We start from the raw sequence: 21,823 nt of genomic DNA, 5'->3' as shown, positions 1-21,823 counted from the left end.
GCTTTGCTTTCTACTTCTCAAAAGGCCTCATCCTAATGGAGATAATATTATTTGATTATAAATCCATGATCATTCCTAGCCAAGGTGGACCGTAACAGTTTCATATATATATATATAAAGATATTTTAATTTTTTTTTTTTAAAAAAAAGGTTTTAATTTATAAAAGTTTTGAAATATTATAGTATTTTTCTTAATTTAGGGAAGTATGAGACATGAGGGATGAGAAGTTACTTGTTCAATTGGTCCACGAAATTTCTACGATCGGTTGAATGGGTGATCCATACAGCGAAGTTCATGCGGGAGAGGATGAGATGAGAACGCCCTGGTGGCGGCCTCCTAGATTCCATGGAAACTCATAAAACTTACCTAAATATTTTGGATATTTTTGGAGGTCAGAATCTTGAAATCNAAAAAAAAAAAAAAAAAAAAAAAACTCAAATCTTTGAGCATAATAGTATGATATTATCCACATAATTTCTAGTGGCTTTGCTTTCTACTTCTCAAAAGGCCTCATCCTAATGGAGATAATATTATTTGATTATAAATCCATGATCATTCCTAGCCAAGGTGGACCGTAACAGTTTCATATATATATATATAAAGATATTTTAATTTTTTTTTTTTAAAAAAAAGGTTTTAATTTATAAAAGTTTTGAAATATTATAGTATTTTTCTTAATTTAGGGAAGTATGAGACATGAGGGATGAGAAGTTACTTGTTCAATTGGTCCACGAAATTTCTACGATCGGTTGAATGGGTGATCCATAGAGCGAAGTTCATGCGGGAGAGGATGAGATGAGAACGCCCTGGTGGCGGCCTCCTAGATTCCATGGAAACTCATAAAACTTACCTAAATATTTTGGATATTTTTGGAGGTCAGAATCTTGAAATCATGGCGGTATGATGTCAACATCCTTTCTGTCTCTTTCTCTTTCTCCTTCTGTGGAATCTTCCACCTGCTTTTTTATGCTTCTCTTCTGCCATGCCATACGACACCGCAGACTTCTTCTTCCAAATTCATATGCGCAGAGGAGAGGGGAGGAGAAGAATGGATTCGGCTGCTGTTTGGGCGGTAGGGATGGACTTCGACCCGGAGATTGATCGTTTGCCGATTGACCTACTCGCTCATATTTTTGCCATGATCACGTCCTTCACCGATTTGGCTCAGTAATTCATGTTAATTTTTTGGTTTTCTTTATGAATCTCTTTTCTTCAATTGCTTTTGTTCTTGTTCCTAATTTTGGGGGTTTCTGCGGAAAATTTTCCGGAAAAACGCAGGGCGTGCGCCGTTTGTCGGAAATGGAAGGAAGGAGTTAAACTCTCTCTTGGTAGGAAGGAGAGTTTGAGCTTTGCTGGTTGGAAGATGGATGATGACTCCACTGCTCGCCTTATTCGCCATGCCTACAGTCTTCGAGACCTCGACATGTAATCCCTCTCTCTCTCTCTCTAGAATGATCAAAAGAGTTTTTCAAAATCGCAGGATAATCAATTCAATCGGCTTTCTGTTTCCATTGTCTGTTTATCATTAATCAGGCAATTTGATTATGAACCACATAAACAGAGGTTTCTCTTGAGATTGGAGTCTTCGAAAATGAAATGCTGGAGAAAGTTCTCTAAAATTGTTTTATAAAGCTTTGTTAGATTCTCGATGGTTATGGATTATGGCTATGGCTGCCTTCGTTGTTGTAGTGTCTAGTCGAGCAAAGTGCTAGCCCCCATGATTCTGTTGTAATTTGTGCTTTTTCAGCTCAAGAAGCCGTTGGGGTTGCCAAATAACAGACCATGGATTGCACCAAATCTCTCTTGCAAGCTGCATTCCCAACCTCACGTCCATTTCGCTATGGGGCATGGCAGGGATCACCGACAAGGGGGTTGTGCAGCTGGTATCATATTATCTTATCTTTACTCCAAACATGCCTGCATAAATAGCCCTTCAAATTGGCCTCAATCTGTGAATCAGAGTATGAGTTTAGGTGGAAATTGAGTAGGGTATTTGTTGTTTCTATCTTCATTGATCTTTGCACCAATATGTTTTCAGTATTTCTTACTTATTTTGGATCTTCTAGTGTCTATCTTCGAAAAGTAAACAACAATTTAAGGAAATCATCCTGTCCTGAAGTTATTTCATGTTCTTCAGAGGAATTTAGGAGGCAGTTTTAGACAACATTTTGTATTCTCTGCTTCCAGAACCTTTTTGAAGGTCGAGGTTATTCTTAGGAATCATGGATCTCACAATAATATGATATTGTCCACTTTGAACATAAGCTCTTATAGCTTTACCTTGTGTTTCCCCCAAAAGGTTTCATATCAATGGAGATGTATTCCTCACTTATAGATGCCATGATCATTCCCTAAATTAGCCAATGTAGGACTCCCTCTCAACCATCCTCAACCATTATTACCGTGCTGATTGCTTGTGTCTATAGGCTACCTCTCTTATCCGCTTCTCTACAAGATTGACTTTCTTCTTCCTTCAAATTGGACCAAGTCTTTAGGTTGTTTAGGTAGGTTGGGCTAGGTTGTTAAGGTTGATCTTTTGGAGTGATCTTCAATCAGGGTCCTCGCATCCACTTTCCACGTTCTGATGTCGTACATGGTTCATTAACATTTGTGCATTCGGTTGTGTTCCCAGATTTCCAGAGCCAACTCCTTGCAAAACCTGAATGTCGGTGGCACCTTTGTCACAGATGTCTCTATACTTGCAATTGCGGATAACTGTCCAAATTTGAAGGTGAACATTCTAAGAAACTCCTCTTCCATTGCAGTGCCTTTCTCGAGGTTTATGAACCATATAACACCATTCATGACATGCACAATCTTTAATCACTGCATTTCTTCCTTCCTTTCTGCAGAGCATTGTCCTGTGGAGCTGTCGCCATGTAACAGAGAGTGGACTTCTTATTCTTGTAAGTAAATGTCGAAAACTCGAGTCGATAAATGTCTGGGGAATGAGGGTACCTGTAGACTGCTTCATTGGTTTGGTGGCCATAAGTCCATCACTTCAAATAAAATCAAGAAGTCTGCTTCTAAATTCTATGTGGCCAGTCGTATGAAATATATGATCTCTAATATTGTATCCTGTAAAGCTTCCATTTTAAGCATGTCTTCATCCTTGTGTTTTTCCTTATTCTTCCACCCCCAATAAGCTGCCTATGGTTCTTCCAGTTCATCTAAAACTGAACTCTTTTCTCCTCAAGTAAATATAATAAGGGTATGTAAAAACTATGCTGTCTTATTTTGGGGCTAAATGTATTTGTATCCCTATGGTCCCATAAATACATTTCTTTGGTTCCTCAATCTTAAGATTTGCCCATAATTTCTTTAGATCCAACTAATTCTTTTAGTTGTTCAAGGTGTTCATATCAACATTTTACGTTTAGTATCGGTCATTTTCATAAAATTTTAGCCTATCATAGTTTTGTCTAACCTCTAAGTTGGTAATACATATACCTAAATCAGTTGAACTATACTCAAGTTGTCAATTTATTGAACAATAACTTCGTTTCTTGTATATATATAGAAAGAACTATGTAAATGAAACTTTTTCCGTTGACATGGTACCTAAAGTCGGGTCGTTAAGTTGGTAACAGAAGAGGAAAAAAAGCAATTGTTGTGTAATAATAGAGAGAGACAGAGATGAAACTCCATAATAATAGAGATAGTAAAGAAGAAAATATGAAGGACAAATGGATTTCTTTTTAAGAGAATATATTTTATAGATAAAATGACATAATTCGAANGCTGCCTATGGTTCTTCCAGTTCATCTAAAACTGAACTCTTTTCTCCTCAAGTAAATATAATAAGGGTATGTAAAAACTATGCTGTCTTATTTTGGGGCTAAATGTATTTGTATCCCTATGGTCCCATAAATACATTTCTTTGGTTCCTCAATCTTAAGATTTGCCCATAATTTCTTTAGATCCAACTAATTCTTTTAGTTGTTCAAGGTGTTCATATCAACATTTTACGTTTAGTATCGGTCATTTTCATAAAATTTTAGCCTATCATAGTTTTGTCTAACCTCTAAGTTGGTAATACATATACCTAAATCAGTTGAACTATACTCAAGTTGTCAATTTATTGAACAATAACTTCGTTTCTTGTATATATATAGAAAGAACTATGTAAATGAAACTTTTTCCGTTGACATGGTACCTAAAGTCGGGTCGTTAAGTTGGTAACAGAAGAGGAAAAAAAGCAATTGTTGTGTAATAATAGAGAGAGACAGAGATGAAACTCCATAATAATAGAGATAGTAAAGAAGAAAATATGAAGGACAAATGGATTTCTTTTTAAGAGAATATATTTTATAGATAAGATGACATAATTCGGTTATAATTCAACGGATAAAATATTAATGTTTAATTTGAATAAATAAAGCTTTTTCTGTTCTCCAAAATTCTTGTCAAACCATTCTAAAAAGTAAAGATACGTATCTTCTTGTCGAATAAAAATGACTAAGAAACAAATTCCATTTAAGGGAACAAACCATAGTAAACGCAAACCTCAATAAAATTGCTGAGTATCATAGACCAGCTTCAAAGCAAATATGATGTGGGGGAGCATTTTGCATACCTGAACTAGATCGTGTCGTATGCGGAGCCTATTTTGGATTTTTAGAATTGAACAGAGGCGGTAAAGTTTCCGCTTATTGGGGTAGTGTTAGGTGTTGGAATACTCTTGCAAGGACTAGGAGGAGCTCCTGTTCTCGAAAAACGAGTATTTTAGAAGAATATCGTTAACTAAAATGACATTGATAGAAACTTTCCAGAATCAGAAATTCACTGTACCAAACCATCAAACAAACTAAACATCTTAAGATAATGTTGGTAGCAATAGAGAAATTTGATAGGATTTTTTAAGAGAAAAGAACTTTGTATTATTAGAAAGGACACCTGATTAAATTCTACCGTGATTTATATATTAACCTGATGCATGTAATTAAAAATGCATGTACTAATTTATTATCAATTAATGAATCTTTATGTACAAGTATCTACTTGCACACTTACAAGTGACTCTTCGACACCTTCTCTTAAATTGAATTCTATAAAAATATTTTAGACTTCACTGTGTCTTCTTAAACTACATCTTGGATACTGCACATCACCATCTTTCTTCTAAGCTTCTCAAACCATAGTTGTTTCAAGAGTTTTGTGAACTGGTTTTTGTTTCAAGAGTTTTGTGAACTAGTTTGCGATCGACTGATCACTTCTGCAAAATTTGAGGTCTTCTTCACACGAACCACATAAGAAATGAAACCGAACATCAATGTGCTTACTCCTTCTATACAACATAAAATTTTGAAACAACTTAATAGTTGACATATTATCACAATAGATAAGAGTAGAACCTGATTGTTTTTTTTATCAAGAATTTCAAGCATATTTTTTAACCAAATTCCTTGGCGAGCATATTGTTGTCACCACAAACTCTGTGTAGGTAGTTAAAAGTGTCACAATAGACTGCTTTTATTGAAGACTAGCAAATAACTCCGAAACTCATCAAAAAAAAAAAAAAAAAAACTTCCCAAAGTGCTTTTATAATCATCTAGATCACCTGTATAGTCGCTATTTGTATAGTCAACCATCTTCGGGTCATCTCATTTTTCGTAGAATACCCCAAAATCCAAAGTTCCTCACATATCGAAGCATTCTTCTTATTGCATTGAGATGCTTTTTCGTTGGATGCTCCATGTAGCGACTTATCATGCTAACAACATATATGATGCTTGGTCTTGTTGAGGTTAAGTACATCAAACTTTCCACAATCGTACTTATTATCAAACTATCGCCCTTCAACGTCCTTATGCAGCTTCAAACCCAATTTTAATGGAGTTTCAAATTCACTCATCCATTTTTAACCCTTCAAATGCCTTTTGTGGATATTTTTTCTAACAGATAAAGTTGCGAGCTACCGTTCGAGTAACTTCTACTCCAAGAAAATATCTCATGAAACCAAGATTTGTCATTTCAAATTTCTTCATCCGGCTCTTTTCTTTAAAACTTTTTTTTTTATTATTGCAAGTAAATACTAAATCAGCTAACATGTAGACAGAAAATGAGAATGTTACCTCTCTATTCAGTCTTCACATACTGCTAATGTTCGTGTAGACATTTAATGAATCCCATCTTTTCCAAATGAGAATCAATGTGACTATACCATGACCTCAAAGCTTGCTTCGAAGCATCTAGAGTTTTCTTCAACCTATACACTTTATCCTAGACCTTTCTATACAAAAGCATTTGGTTGCTCCACGTACACCTCTTCTTGAAGCTCAGTTGCTCCACATACGCCTCTTCTTGAAGCTTTCCATGTGAGAAAGTCTACTTTTCACATTAAGTTGATAAATAGGCCATGATTTACGTATTGCAAGTGAGATTACGAGTCTTCTACCAATCCCTTCGGGAAGATTAATGAACTCCCAATTTTGATTTTTCATTATCAATTGTTTCTCTCCATTTCTTCTTCTTTACCGCTTCTTGGTAGATAATTGAATCAATATCCATAAATAATGCAAAATAACACTATCAAAACTTAGTCACAGTCCATCTCATAATCAATCATCCAAAATGGCCTCTTTCTTGATCTTGGATTTTTCTTATCGTAATTATGATTTTCTTCTCCTATTGATTCTATATGTGATGAGCGCTCTACATGCACAGGGTGAGATTGAACAAAGGCTTCAACTTGTTTTTCTTCAAGATCCGTAGGAATATTTTCATTCATAGTGACTTTTCTTTCCATTTCCATGTCTTCTTTTCATCAAATATCATCCAGCTTGTATGTCTCTCACTGACTCTAAGGAATACAGACTTCAAACTCTTGTCTTCAAGTTTCTACCTTCTCCCGTCACGAACATGGGCATATGCAATGCACCCAAAGATTCTAAAATAATCCACCGTAGGTTCCTTCCACTCAATACTTCTTGTGAAGTCATATTCCCAACAGACGTAGTAGTGCTTCAGTTGAGAATGTGAACTGACCACATAACTAGAGATGTCCATAGGACGGGGCAGGGACAGAGAAGCCTTCACTCTCCCTATTAATGCCACCTATTTCATTTCTCATTCCCACGAACTTCCCCATATTTCATAAGCGCTCATATATATAATATTTTATCAACATAATTTTAAAAATTTAAATTTTAATATTATAACATAGTCTATAACAATTACCCAAAAAAAAAAAAAAAAACATAATTTTTAGTTAAAATATTACAATTAGGATCTCAACATTAACTAATCTATTTTTTTTTTTTTAATTTATATTTTTTTTAATATATATTAAAATGTGTTGAAAATATATTTATATTAAACGGGGAGGAGACAGGATGGGGCAGGGATTTGGGTGGGGACGGGGACGGGTAATATAATCACGTCCCCAACCTCATTTATCTAACGAAGAAAGTGTTCCCCACTCCCTCCCCCATTCCCTATCTAAACAGGGAATTCCTTCCCCATTCGGGGCGAGTCTCCGTGTGTAAAACATTGAAATTGATGAGAAAATAGCCGAAGAAGGAGAAGTCACGAAGGAAATGACTAAACTGGTTGGTGAAACAATTGAACCAGTTGCTGAAAACAAAAAAGGGAAAATCACGAAAGAACCGACTGAACCGATTGCTGAAACAATTGAACCAGTTGCTGAAAACAATTTTCCAGTAGTTGTTGCACCAGATTTGACAACAAGGGAGGGGAAAACTCTATCAGTTAGATCTCAAATCACCTTTTTTACGTGGCGAGTTAAAAGAAGATATTTTTGTTGAACAACCAAAATGCTATGAGATAAAGGGAAGTGAGGAGATGATGTACAACTCCAAAAGGCTCTCTATAGATTAAAACAAACCCCTAGAACTTGGTTTAGTCAAATAGAATCATATTTCATCAAGGAATGATTCAAAAGCAGTTCCAGTGATCAGACACTTTTCATCAAGAGGAAGGGAACTAAAAGGGTTTTAAGTGACTATGTCGGAGACATAGAAGATAGCAAAAGTACTTCAGGCTATGTGTTTATGATGAGTGGAGGAGCAATAGCTTGGTCTTCTCGTAAGCAACCTATAGTCACCTTATCAATCACATAAGCTGAATTTGTTGCCGGCTAGTGTCTGTGCATGTCAAGCTATTTGGATGAGGAGGATACTCAAAGAGATTGGTCACTCTCAAACAGAAGGAACAAAGCTAATGTGTGATAATACTTCAACTATTAAGCTATCCAAAAAAAATATAGTTCTACATAGACGTTTCAAACACATAAGAGTAATATTTCACTTTCTTAGAGACCTTACAAAAGAAGGAACCGTTAATTTATTATTTTGTGGTAGCCGAAATCAACTTGTTGATCTATTAACAAAGCCTCTAAAATGACAAGCATTTCAAAAGTTGCGCGAAAAATTTGGTGTGCAGAGTTTTTTTTTTTCTGACTGAACTAATTCTTGACAAGGAAAAAAAAGGGAAGGATGGTAAAAAGAATTTGTTTTTCCAAGATTTGTGGTTAGTTTCGGTTATTTGTAAAAATTTAAAAGCAAAGTTATTCTTCCGTCAAAACTAAAACAAGAAAGATTGATCATGTCAAGCTTGAATGATTCTAAACATGCAATCTAAACTACATAGAATTGGAAAGAAACTTAGCCCGGGCTATAAGATAGTCATAGCAAAAATTCTCTTTTACTACATTTTACCTTCCGTGAGGCATTACAAGAGTTTGTAACCTTCATAATGTAACCTAAAAATAAATGAAAAGCCTTAAAACTTAAAATACATTAATGAAACACCATAAATCTAGATTTTAATCATCCATCGTAAATTTGTAACCATCTATTTTGAATGAAGCTTCATTTGAAGTATCTTGAAACCGTTGTTACATAAATGAGACTTGATTCTTTTTAATATGAACTTGATTGCAACTTGAGTTCAGCTTTAATAGAACTAGACTTTATCTTGCGGTAATTTGAACATTATTCACAACTTCTCTCAAGTTTATATTGTATAATTGAGATGCCTTGATCATATCGGAATCTCTTTCATGCTTTGCTACCATGAAATTCTTACAAATCTCCGAGGAAGGTGTGATGTCATACTAGTCACCATATTCTTCGGAGACAACGTAACCCTAAAGTGCAAATGACCATTCCTCAAATGAATATAACCAGTTGATTGATGGTCATCTTCATCTTAGCAATCAATCCTCTTCCGTATCATAAAATCTCAAATTCATTATTTTGAAATATGATGACATATCCTTTTTCTTACAATTGACCGATACTAAGCAAGTTGGCCTTCAGATTAGAAATATAAAATACATTAGAAATTGACCCTACAAAACCATTTATAGTATTGATATCTATTACTCATTTTCTCATTACTTGGATTGTTGTATTATTATCGTGACAAACAGTAGTACAAAACCTTTCATCAAAAGTTGAGAATAATTATTTAATAATCTATCAAATGGTTGTTGCATCCGAAGTCTACGACCTATAGACCTTGGTCTCCACCTTCATTGCATGGAATGACATCAACAAACTTTCTTTTTCTCTTTTCTCCGCAAAGTTGATCTGATCTACTTTCTCCTTTTTCAGCCTGGTGCAGCATTCATTCTTGTAATGTTCAAGATGTCCACATTTGTAGATATTCCAATCTTTCTTCTTTGAACGTATTCCACCTTAAACTTGTCAAAATGCCCCTTACATTTGTTGTCATTATTGTCAGATCCAGTCAAAGACAATAATGACAACAAAGACAAGGGACATTTGTTAAATCTAACGTGAACTTGCAAACATCTTTGTTTCTTCCTCGATTGCCTCTTCCACGACCTCTGCTTCTTCCTTGTTCTACCTTTGTAGCTTGATGTTTCGTCTGGTGTGGATATCTTCAAGGTTGTCATCTCCTTTATTACACTTGTATGATTGAGCTTCTACTCATGCACTAACAGAGATATTTAGAGTTCATCAATTTGCATCTCATCAACATTGTTTGATTCTTCCGAAATCAAATGGAACATACAATCAATGAGTGAGTCACCATGCATGCTCATTCTATTTACAAGACCCATGACTTTACCAATATAGTCATTCACTAGAAATGTATGAAGCTATGCACACTTCACTCCCATAGAAACTTGGTACTTCCTCTCCATTAAATCCTAGATCTCCTTGGACATCTTTTTCTAAAGCGTCGTTTCTAACTAAAGCATCGTTTCTAAGATAGTTTGATCAATGGATTGGAACAAGTAGTTCTTGACATTTAGGTCCTTAAACTTCAATGTTGCCAACCGTTACTGTTGAATGGTTGTGAGTACTTCATCTTCCCTTGGCTCCTCATAGCTCGTCTCTACCATATCAAAGAACTCCTTTGATCTTAGGAAATTTTCCATCAACATAATCCCATGATCATAGTGACCATCAAATCTCGAGATAGCGAATTGAACAAAGTTATCAACTTGTCTTTCTCCTGCAAGATTGCTCGGATACCAATTGTTTGGCAGAATTATATTCTACATTTTCCACCACGTGCCAACATATTGTCATCTATTTAAAAACATGCACCTAATTATCTTCATATACAGGTATCTAATCATAATCATACATGTACCTACAAGCGACCCTTCCAAGAATAATTCCTCAAAACGAAATCTAAAACTAGTTCAGCTATGGGTTGACAGGGATCCACATAAATATATTTGGAAAATGTTATAAAAGAGAATTACCTCATGTTTTTAAACGGAATCTATAGTGTCTTGAAATCATTATAATAATAAATTATAGCATAAAAAGGGAAAGAAGATCACAAATATATTTTCAAATGTTACTCATGTAAGTAATGGAAAACAGTTTTTTTTTTTGAAAAAAACGGAAGAATAACTTAAACAGAATATTGTCCACTTTAGGAAGAGAGGAACCTTTCGAACTTCTTCTCTTTTAAGTTTTTCCTTTCGAACTTTCTCTCAAAATTTTTAAAACGTGTCTATTAGGGAGAGGTTTCTAGACCCTTATAAAGAATATTTTGTTATCCTCTCTAACCGATGTAGGATCTTGCAATCTACCTCCATTCAAGGCCCAACGTCCTTGCTGGCACTCGTTTCCTTCTCCAATCAATCTAGGACCCCTCAATCTACCCCATTTTAGAGCCTAGTGTCCTTGTTGGCACACCACCTCGTGTCCACCCCTCTTCGAGACTTAATCTCCTCGCTGGCACATCGCCCGATGTCTAGCTTTGATACCATTTGTAACAGCCCAAGTCTACTACTAACAGATATTATCCTCTTTGAGTTATCCCTTTCGAACTTCCACTTAAGGTTTTTAAAACGTATTTGCTAGGGAGAGGTTCCACACCCTTATAAAGGATGTTTAGTTCTCCTTCCCAACCGATGTGGGATCTCATAGGTACAACTCCAGAATCACGGAAATTCAAAGATTAGGAACTTGTTCATCATCAACACAAAATTCAAAGTCATGAATAATGTTTAACTAGACAGTGACAGTATCCTGTTGATTATAAAAGCAAAACTAAAAATGATACAATAGAAGTGGGAAGGGGTTGCTTGGGGTCTTCTAGTACAAAAGGATTGAATGATAAGGTAATGAATGAATGGGTTGAATGGGTTGAATGTTGAACTTGAAATCTGGGGACAGCTTTGAATACATTCATTTACCTTGTGAACTACTTTTTGATTTGGAATCTGCAACGTTGGACAAGAATGCAATGATTTATCAATAATGCCTTAAAAATGAAATTATTGATTTTGAAAAATGATTGCACCACTTACAAACATTTCCCGAGGGTTCATAACTCCTGTTACGTGTCCATGTGTGCTATTAGGAGCCATTTAATGTGGGTGCCCCTCAATAATTCTAGGTGATCGATAGTGAAATAGTATCATGGAGGAAGTGTGAAAAGAACCTCCATCAAAGAGGGAAATAGAACATGAAACGGTAAGCTTCCNTAGGCAGTGGCTTGGTTAAGGGAACCCACCAGAGCTGTAGCGAATGAAATAAGTATGTATAGTTCTAAAAAACAAATAGTGATGCATGATCAACCATTTGATTCGAATACTTTCATCAACTAAATTGTTAAAAATGTCTTGAAACGACTCGACCTATACCATTTTGTTAAAAAATGACATCTCCACTGGTATATCGAATGAATTCAAGAGCATATAAGACGTATATGTTTAAACTATGTAACATGATAATTTGGCAGACATTCAAGCTGTTCACTAAAAAATTAACCGATGGGTGTCAATCAAATTGTAGATTTGAGTTACAAACGCTTGTATCGTCTCCTCAAGCTTTTCATTTCAATGTGTCAAATCAAAAGGGTAAATTCCTATGGAGGTAAGTAAATGATGTTTCCCTACAAATGGATCCAAGAATACACCTATGACTAACAACATCAATGAGGATCGACAATCTTGTCTGTGAAAGAATTACAAAAAAATTTAACTTACCAAGTCCCAAATGAATCGTTAAATTAAGCAAGTTTCTTTGCTCGACCGCTCGATGGAGCACCATCGTCTTTTTTCGACCCTGATGCCTCAGGCTTCCTAGCCCAAGCCGGGGCTCGATCAGGCTCATATCTATAATCATAGAACAGTTCCTCACCAGCACTGATTCTTTCCTTGGCAAAGATGCCAACGCGGTGATCTCCTGCAACCATGATGACCTGAAATAGATGATCAGCGGTTGAATAGAGGCATTATGGAATTATTAGCAGTTTGGATGAAAAGATGCATTGAACGCATATGTACCTTAGCATAGCAGTTTGGAACTGGAGAATGATTGGCAAATTTTAATTTATCACCCTTTCTGTACGCATCAAGAACAAACTAAACAAAGCATACAAAAGGTCAGGTTAGAACTTGCATTAAAAAGTAGATTATCCTCATGTTATACAACTAAGTGTTGGAACAAAAACATGCCTGGTCATTCAAATTGAACAGAAACGACGAGTTTTCACGATCATATATTTTGCCCCGTTTATCGGCCTCCCTATGAGAGATTAACTCCCCAGTATACTCGCCGAGATATTCGTGTTTGCCAACACTATTCTGGAGGTGGCAACACAATTTAGCAAGCAAGCAGCATTAGAAAATAAGTTTATGATAGGTTGAGCTTGAGGTTACCTTCAAAAATGCTCCCCAACCAGATATATCAGATCTTCCAAGTAACACCTACAAAATGGAGTCAAGAAACTATGTCACATTAAACTCTCATCACACAATAACAAACTATACCGAATGGCTACAAGGGTACAAAAGTCCCAGAGTTTAAAGCCATAAACGTCGTGAAAAACTTTCCGAAATAGAATTAACTATAGAGAAGTACAAAGAAAACGCTATTTCCTTATAGAAACCCAAAAAACGATTGAATTTGACATTTTCTAATACCACCACCTCCGATCCAAAGAAACGTCAACAAATAACATATTATTTCTTTTCAATATGATATTCCATAGAAAAGATATTACAACATTAACACAAAGTTTCTTGACTTTTCCTTTGAAATAGGAGTGCTTGTGGGTTGGTTTGGGTTCCCGGGTCGAAACCCACCCAATTGTTTGGAGGCAAATTTTTTCTACCTATACAATCATAACCAGACAATGGACCCAAGGTTCGGGTTAGCTGTTCAATATGAGAAACACATACCTTCCTTGAACCAACTAAAAAACGTTCCAGCAATCCGCTCAATACATTATACGCAATTCCAAAAAGAAACGGAGAAACACGATCCCCTTGTAATTGGGGATTTCGTGTCAACAACTCATCCCTCCATCCATTTCATCCCGCTTTACCAAAATCCCTTTCCTTTCATCATGTATTGCATACACTTCCAGAAAACGTGAATAATGATTTTCACCCAATATCATTTATTGCAATGCCAATGCAATGTGTATCAAGTCTTGCTCGGATACAATTCTGCTAAGTTGGACGCAAAGCCTCAACAAAAAGCCAATGGTGGTTGATTTTTCATCAAGATCACCCCCAAACCAACGCTCGGTGCATCAGATTTGAGGATAAAAGGTTGGATGAAACCAAGGAGAGCTAAATAATAATCCTGGTCAATGAAGTTTCAAATGCTCAAACGTTGTCATGGTGGCTTTGTACCATAATTAACTGTAAGCTTTCGGTAACATTTAGTCATACTGCAGAATACTCGAAACCTATATTTGTCTTATTCTACAGAAGATAGAGTGCAAACTGAGTAAGTGATTACAGACCCATCAGTTTAGTTTCCTAGTACAAAATTACAGCAAGTGTCCTAGCTGAAAGAAAAAGAGTGCTCTCTCAAATTATTGATGAAAAGTGGCTTTTATAAAGGGTAGTCAGATTTTTCAAGCCATTTCGAATGTTGCTGAGACCGTGGGAGATATGAAGGCAAGGAAAAGAAGGTACTTCCTACTAAAGTTGAACTGCAAGAAAGCTTACAATAAAGTTGATTGAGCCCTTTTTATGCAATAAAGTTGATTCATGCTTCTAGAGGCTTGAGGCAAGGAGACCTTCTTTCTCCTTTCCTCTTACCTCCGTGAGAGATGCATTCAGTAGATCAGTCGGCCTTCATATCACAAAGGGCTTTGAGGTGAAAAGCAGTCTATGCAAATTTCTCATCTTCAATAATCAAACAATACAGTGATTTTGTGTCTCCATTCTGAAGAGGTGTTTCAAAATTCATGGTGGATGTTAAATCTTTTTCTCAAGGGTTCAAGTCTTCACTTCAATATAGCCAACCGTTCCCTAATTAGGGTGAATGTTGAGAGGAGAAAGCAGAAGTTTTAGCCCCATGCTTGGTTGTAGAATGGAAACTTGGGCTTTTACTTATTTGGGGGTCAGGTAATCATTGGTTTTTGAACTATTGGGAGCCTATAAGGATAATGGTGTTCCACAAGTTCCAACTAAAACCTATTACACGATCAAAAGTCAAGAAGATTCAACGAATGTTCATTCTTCATTAACAAAATTAGATGGCTTGGTTCAAACATTCATTTCATGTGTTATAAGCTGATTCAAGTGAGGAAGTTGAAGTTGAGTATAGAATTTGACATTAATGACATTTGAGCTTGGCAAACACTTTAAAGACTTCATCTATTATTTTAGCTTTCATAAACTTAGTGTAATTCAGCTTTTAAATGTCACAACTAAGCATGGGCCTCTCAACTATGTCCATCAGTTCTTGTACCTGCTTAGGAATTTTAAAGGGAGGGCGTTTCTTTTACTGAATAGCTATAAAAAGCCTTGAATTAAGCTTGTAAGGGCTGGCTATGAATGACTAAAACTTGTTATCTCAAGATTGAGATTTTTTCTTAGAAATTCGAGAATAATCTTTTTATCATTTTTAAGTTTCCGAACAATTCTTTTTATAGATTGCATCCGAACCATTCAACCTAGCCTTGATCAAGTTGATGTTCGAGAGTAGACCAGCAATCTCCTTAGTCATTCTTACTCTGTTTCTTGGCTGTAGTGGCCTTTTTCTTCCCGGATGAAATAAATGATTGAATCAAAGTTCTTCAGCAAAGTCCAAAGCCTTTCTTATCCAAGATTGCAACCTTTCACTGATCTTCGACTTTAATTAGTGAAGAATATAAGAATGAAGGATGATTAAAGGATGGCACAGAATGAAACTGACGAATAGAATATTCCAAGCTTTCACTGATCTTCGACTTTGAAGTAAATCCAACCAAATTTGTTCACTAGTCTTCTAACAATTCTGAATTAGAATTTTCAAAAACCTCTACAGCTGATGGCAAATCCTTTTGACCCTCTTTTCCAAGAATAAAAAAGAGGATATGTCTGATTAAATTTCTTTTTAATCTCTTTCATACTTAATGGCTGGTCACTGGAAACATCAAAAAGCAGAGAATCAAACTCCTCGTGGCTAGCAGCCCGGGGACCCGACGAATGCTCAACTGGCGAGATTAATTGTAGAAGATCAACAAGCGTGAAGGACTCCTTTAAAACAAGGTCAATACCGAGGACGTCACAAACTTCACCTTAGCTAACAATTCATCTACTAGTTCCTCTACTATGGGTATTATTGTTGAGGATTGTTATACTGTTCAAGGCTTTCAAGGCCACATAGAAGTGGCAAATGGCATTCTCTCTTTCCTGCCAAGAAGAATCGAACTAGAGAATGAACCAGTACCATTTGGTCACCTCCGCTAACATTGTCAAGCTATAACTAACCCTCGTTTTCGTCCCTTTGGAATTGGGGAAAAGGCAAGGGGCGACACATCAACCTAGGTGACCCTGCTACAAATGAATGGCACAATCCCTGCTTCTCCGAGGTAGTCGGCTGAGTAAAGGTTCAAAGTTAGATGAAAAGAGCACAAAAATCTACTAGATTCCTTCTAGAATATCCGCCCAATCTTGTCCATTCTTGATCTATGCAGCTCAACAAGTCCCCTAATTACTGTGAATATTTACTTCAAAGTAATCTGAGTTTTAAGAAGGCTCATATTTCCTGACAAAATTGCTATCCAATCCCCATTTTAGATTCCACCGCTAGTTGCACATGATCAACCTTGGAGTCCCCCAGAATTAGGAATCACTAAACCTGGGCCAAGATGACATCTAAGCTACCTGTAGGTAACGGAAGGAGATTCCCAACTAATATCAAGTTAGTTGATAAAATTCACCTACTAGTCATACACGAGCAAGGAAGTACATATTAGAAGTCAAAACTGAGAAGAAAGATTTAAGAGCTCCGCTTAGTCTACGCATTGCTAGCTCGGCACCCACCACAACATTGCTAGCTATATAAATAATGCTGTCTACGCATCATCTTTCTCATCCCTGTAAACTACTTTCAGTTACGACCCACATACTTTCTAAAGAATGAGAGAAAAAAAAATTACTTAGCCAAAAATAAGTTTGATCACCTAGTTCAAATCAATAACATTTATGGCGCCAATAACAGTTCAAAGGCCTAAAGATGTCATCGAGTTAGAATCAACCTAAATAACGAAATAGTTAATGGTTGGAGGGGGGGGGGGTGGGGGGGAAACCCATGCAGAACATGTTATTTATTACGAAGAACAATTCATAATATGTATAGCATTTAAGTTATTGCAGCCATGAACAAGATGTGCTAAAACAGGATGCAATAAAACTGGCAACAAAAACCTTGCACTAAGTTGGATCAAAATTGTGTAAAAGAAATGTAAGAGAAACAGAAAAAATGTGATTACTCTTTGTTGTTGTTTCAGAAGAAGCTTCATGTTCCTGCACTCATAATTATCGCCTCTTTGGTTGGGAACCCCAAGAGTACCATCACCACAGCTACAAAGGAAAGTTGCACAAAAAGTTAATGAGCGCAGGGAAATGCACTTAATCTATGTGAAGCAAGAAGGTAATAATTAATTGATGAATGACAATACACGAAAGCAAAAAGCTGCGACAACTACCTGCAACTAAAGATTTTACTGAGATTGGCAGACACTCATCAGCTTATCATACTCGCATACAAAGTGCCTTACCATTTATTATGCTGTAAACAACATCTTAATAAACGATTGAAAAAAAACTTCGAACTCACCTGACCCAACAATTCCTACAAACATCTGGATCACATTCTCTATCTGCTGCAAAGCAAGGACACTGACGACTACGACATTGACTTTTGGCACAATGACATCCTCGAAAACGGTTCTTGCAACTCTTAGGGCACCTTTAAATGTCAGTTGAAAGATTAAAATATTAAATGGATCATTAATATTTCCTACAAAATGATTCATATATAAAAAATAGCTATAATACAATTAGGATAAACCAAATGAAGATCAAAGCCAATAATTATGGACGAGGACTGAAAATATATAAATAACACTAAGAGAAAAAGGAAAAACCAAATTCAAATGACATCCCCATTCTTGAATGAGGAAACCATTTAATAATTGATTTCTGAATCTGGGCTCACCCACAGTACTTCTCACAACAGGTGCCATTTAAAAGACAGGCACACTGCTTTCCACAGGCAGTTTGGCAACTACATGGATTATACTGTCTACACGGCTGATCTTTCCTTTCAGTTATTCGCTTACGGATTGAATGGTAAGCAGCTGATTTCCAGGTATATTTCAGTCGACGAACTCTACCCCTTCTACGTAAGAATCTTGACCTTCTTCTCACCTCATTATTTCCCTGAAATTTTAAACATTGAATTTGGTACAAGAGAACGAAAAAGAAGACAGGGTGATAAAAATGGAGCATGGGAGAGGCAAACTGGAACCTATTCACCATGTTTCTAAAAACCAACCTTGGCATAACCATCAAGATGAGGATTTAGCCCATCACCCACTTGGCTGCAATTCTTGTTTTCAGAATAATTCATGTGTTGAAAAATTTCCCAACAGGTTTTCATCCCATTTAGTAAATTCCTAGCTATTAAGCAGCTGTATGAAAGATGAAAAGCACATAAATTACAATGAGAAAAACATACATAAAACTCCAATTGTAGTGTAAGAATATATAGATAGCAAACTGTATGTACATAACTGTTGGACTTATCTATATCATACTTCTGGATTCACGTCCAGATTTCAAGATTAACACTTTGTGTTTCAAATTCAAGATGTTAACAAATTTTCCAGGAAAAAATTAGAGGTAATTTTATTATGAACTTATAAGCCTATCCCAAAGACCAGACAAGATATGCATTAGGCAAATGGGAAATAAGAACTGTAGTAATTCCTAGAAGCCTAAAAAATGTAGGGTTAAAATAATTTCTTCACTGTTATTTCACAGGAGAAAAATCCATTGGTAAGAATCAAAATTTCTAAATGACGAACAATGCATATAGAATCGAGCCCACATGGAATAACATCAGTAAGATATGCTAAAGTTCATACAAGAAATCGTAACAGTATGCACAGACCTGTTCCTACCAAAAATCTCAATACCCTTCTCATAGAGACCTTTTTCAATAGCTTTCCAAGATTTATCCTCTGCCAAGTCCTGCTTGTATAAATTTTCATCCACACACTCTTCCATCCTTGAGTTATCATCACAACTGTCGGTCGGTAGATGAGTAATTATCTCATTTGATGAATTATTGAGTGTTTCATTCTGCTCAAATTTGTTGTATTGCTGAGTCAGGGATTCCCTCCTAGGCCTTCCCACAGTAGGAGATCTAATATTCTTACGTGAAGACGAACTAGTATCATCATTCTCTTTATATGAATTAGATTTTATTTTCACATCATTTGGACAATGGCCAACACTGGCAAGAGATTCTGACTCAGAAGCAGCCATTTTCTTCTGCTTCGTCTGCATGCAAATGAGAACACGCTCAGCAACACGCTTGCTGTTCCTTTTTGGAATTCCACCCACTCCTGTTATCTTCGAATTTGGTGGTGGCGACTGATGAATAGTATTCCCATCCTGCCTGGGTTCATTCTCTGACTCGCTGCTTTCTGATATGTTCTTTGCATTTGATGAGGCACTTTCACTTTGATAGGATTTTGCCCTTCTTCGAGCAGATTTACGAGAAGATTTCTTTTTTTTGGAGATTTGAGCACCAGTACCATCAGATGACATGGGATGCTTTTCTTCCAAGTCACTGCGATGTGGAGAGCCCCCTGTATAATTTTTGTCTGATTTCAGTACCTGTGAACAAATGTATAGACTATTGATATAGATAATGGAAATATTGTTCAATAATTAAACCAAGTAAATCATAATAGTAAAAAGAACCAACACATACTGATCGATAGCAGAGTGGACCACAAGGTACATTTTCCTCACCTACGGGACCCCATTTGGGTTGTTTCTCAGCCTGAGTTTTTTTGTAGAACAATAACCTCCATCAGTGACAACATAATTCGTAAGATGGATACAATAAAATGTACATTCAACCACGCATATACATGATCTTTTAGCATAAACTTACAGGAAAGACAAGATCTTGGGAACAACCATGTAATCTACAATCAAAGACCTGTAGCAATAAAAAGTTACCAAATGTTGAGTAAAAGACTATAAACACAACTCGGAGAAGAGCAGCTACAGAAAACTTACAAGGCAACGGCGGCAAAATAGATTGTCAAAGGAATCAAGAGCTGCATCTAGATCTTTATCAAGAAAAGTACTTGCAATATGTGAGATCTCCTCATTGATCCTATTATTAAAACACCCTACAGCCTTTTCTCCCTGCGTAAGCACTTCATATCTTGCCTGTATAAGATGTTTGACGGTGTTTCATATCTCTGTAAAGCCAGCACAAAGCAAATGGGAAACAGCTGGACCAAAGCTTACACTATGACCAGTTTTAATCAGATGGAGCAGAGAAAAGAATGCAATGTACAAGTTCACACCTGTATTTCACCAGGACTTCTAGAGAAACAACTTGCAAGTGATTCTAGCACCAGATCAGATGAACCAATTTCTTTAATGGTCATGCTGTCAAGGTAAATAATAGCAAGTTATCTTCAATTTTTATATAGTTTATGCAAACAAATCGAGACTATTTGTGCATCATCCAATTGAAATGTTACATTTCAACGATGATTAGATACATATTTAGTGTATGAAAATAATCAAGAACATTAATTGGAAAATCTGTCTGATATTATTGAACACCTTCATAGAAAGAATACTTTATGATGCCTATACATATTGCAGCGAAATCAGAGACACTGGAGGAGGAAGAAAGAGGGCCTAGTGGAAAAGGAAATAATATAGGCATACAAAAAACAAGCCCAACCAAAAGAAACCAAAACTAATTACAAAAAAGACTTTAATCCAAAAGCACAAGATCAATCTCAAAACTAGGCCTAGTGGCAGGAGCTCAAAGGGAGGCGTTGAACCTGGTCACCTTCCAAACCTGCTCACCCGATTTCTCAACCTCTTTAAAAATTCTATTATTCATGTTTAAACAAATACCCCACAAAACAACAAAGGAGTTAGCTTGCCACATAACTTTACATTCTCCCTAGGGTGGATTCGGAAGCACCTCCTGGAACAACAATCAATCACCCCTATCACGAGCCTACCACACACCAAACAAGGTCCTCCAAGGACTCTAGAAAAATTGAGCACACTGGTAGTCTCACACCAAATGAATAAGGTTCTCCTGTCTCCTACATAAAATGCAGGATTGTCGGAACAACATAACGGAAGAGTGTCTTTGGACATGGTCCAAGTTACCAACTCTCCCATGTAAAACCTACCACGCAAAATCTTAAACCTTCCTTGGAATTGTAACCTGCTAAAGAGGGAAAAATAAAGGCAACCAAGAAGGGAGAAGGGATAGACAAAATACAAAAGAAAAAGAAAATGTCAAAAAAAAAAACTCTCTAGAAAAGTCGGGGGACCAAATTCGAACATCCCTCTCCTCAAAACCACCAGAACATCTTGCAGGATAGAAAGAAGATTTGACGCATCCGTTGTCTCTCTATTAGATAAAGAATATTGAACACCTAGAAGGGTTTTATTCCCCACCTAACAATCATCCCAAAAATAAATTTTTTAGCTTTCCCCAGCAGAGCAATGAACAAACTAGAAAAAGCAAGAAATGCCACAGAAGTAGCTTTCCAAAGGTGAATGTTGAGGCCCTTCGAACCACCACCCTCAAGTCACTTGAAAGGGTAAGGATCATATCTACTCCCAAACACCTTCAGCCACGAAATGAAGAAGCAGCATAACCACTTTGCCACAGAAACCTTGTTACATAGCCTCAAGCTCCTTCTACCGAACAAAGGAAACAAGAGCAATGGGAATGGTGGTTCTCCTAGAACTATTAGCTTCATTGCCACCTCCCACTTGATTAGGTGGGACCTTTCCACCTCATCATCCCCTTCTCAAAAAAAAAAAAAAAAAAAAAAAAAAAAAAAAAA

At 36.4% G+C, this 21,823-nt stretch overlaps 2 protein-coding genes across 5 annotated transcripts in view; one reads left to right on the top strand and one right to left on the bottom strand.

Moving 5' to 3' along the window:
* Positions 1–271: 271 nt before the first annotated feature.
* Positions 272–3,298, top strand: LOC111777351 (F-box protein At5g67140-like). 3 transcript variants are annotated; one of them, XM_023656901.1, is made up of 6 exons: positions 272–392; positions 877–1,168; positions 1,280–1,426; positions 1,749–1,884; positions 2,634–2,732; positions 2,854–3,298. In XM_023656901.1, exons 2-6 carry the CDS (start codon positions 984–986, stop codon positions 3,052–3,054), a joined length of 768 nt encoding a protein of 255 aa, XP_023512669.1. In that variant the 5' UTR covers positions 272–392; positions 877–983; the 3' UTR covers positions 3,055–3,298. The 3 variants fall into 3 exon arrangements, with proteins under 3 accessions (XP_023512669.1, XP_023512670.1, XP_023512668.1); XM_023656902.1 differs by lacking the exon at positions 272–392 and having other exon boundaries at positions 767–899; positions 1,003–1,168; XM_023656900.1 differs by lacking the exon at positions 272–392 and having other exon boundaries at positions 774–1,168.
* An 8,911-nt stretch (positions 3,299–12,209) lies between these two features.
* Positions 12,210–21,823, bottom strand: part of LOC111777341 (histone-lysine N-methyltransferase CLF-like) — a 13,832-nt gene continuing 4,218 nt past the window's right edge. For both annotated transcript variants that reach the window (XM_023656887.1, XM_023656888.1), the window contains 13 exons: positions 20,303–20,387; positions 20,007–20,162; positions 19,879–19,926; positions 19,693–19,764; positions 18,865–19,595; positions 18,247–18,382; positions 17,908–18,131; positions 17,527–17,658; positions 17,180–17,270; positions 13,122–13,169; positions 12,918–13,046; positions 12,747–12,824; positions 12,210–12,661 (listed from right to left, as the gene is read on the bottom strand). In XM_023656887.1, the coding sequence (XP_023512655.1) occupies positions 12,470–12,661; positions 12,747–12,824; positions 12,918–13,046; positions 13,122–13,169; positions 17,180–17,270; positions 17,527–17,658; positions 17,908–18,131; positions 18,247–18,382; positions 18,865–19,595; positions 19,693–19,764; positions 19,879–19,926; positions 20,007–20,162; positions 20,303–20,387 (2,122 nt within the window). In that variant the 3' untranslated portion in view covers positions 12,210–12,469. The remainder of the gene's footprint in view (positions 12,662–12,746; positions 12,825–12,917; positions 13,047–13,121; positions 13,170–17,179; positions 17,271–17,526; positions 17,659–17,907; positions 18,132–18,246; positions 18,383–18,864; positions 19,596–19,692; positions 19,765–19,878; positions 19,927–20,006; positions 20,163–20,302; positions 20,388–21,823) is intronic.

Source organism: Cucurbita pepo, chromosome LG16 (assembly GCF_002806865.2).
Source record: "Cucurbita pepo subsp. pepo cultivar mu-cu-16 chromosome LG16, ASM280686v2, whole genome shotgun sequence".
Lineage (NCBI taxonomy): Eukaryota > Viridiplantae > Streptophyta > Magnoliopsida > Cucurbitales > Cucurbitaceae > Cucurbita > Cucurbita pepo.
The sequence above is the reverse complement of the archived record's forward strand: the minus strand, read 5'-3'. Positions and strand labels throughout refer to the sequence as shown.

Excerpts from the sequence above, each read along its gene's own strand:
- LOC111777351 (XM_023656901.1), top strand. The coding sequence starts at position 984 with ATGCCATACGACACCGCAGACTTCTTCTTCCAAATTCATATGCGCAGA. Across the intron at positions 1,885-2,633 it reads ACAAGGGGGTTGTGCAGCTG|ATTTCCAGAGCCAACTCCTT; the intron begins GTATCATATTAT and ends TTGTGTTCCCAG. Across the intron at positions 2,733-2,853 it reads ATAACTGTCCAAATTTGAAG|AGCATTGTCCTGTGGAGCTG; the intron begins GTGAACATTCTA and ends TCCTTTCTGCAG.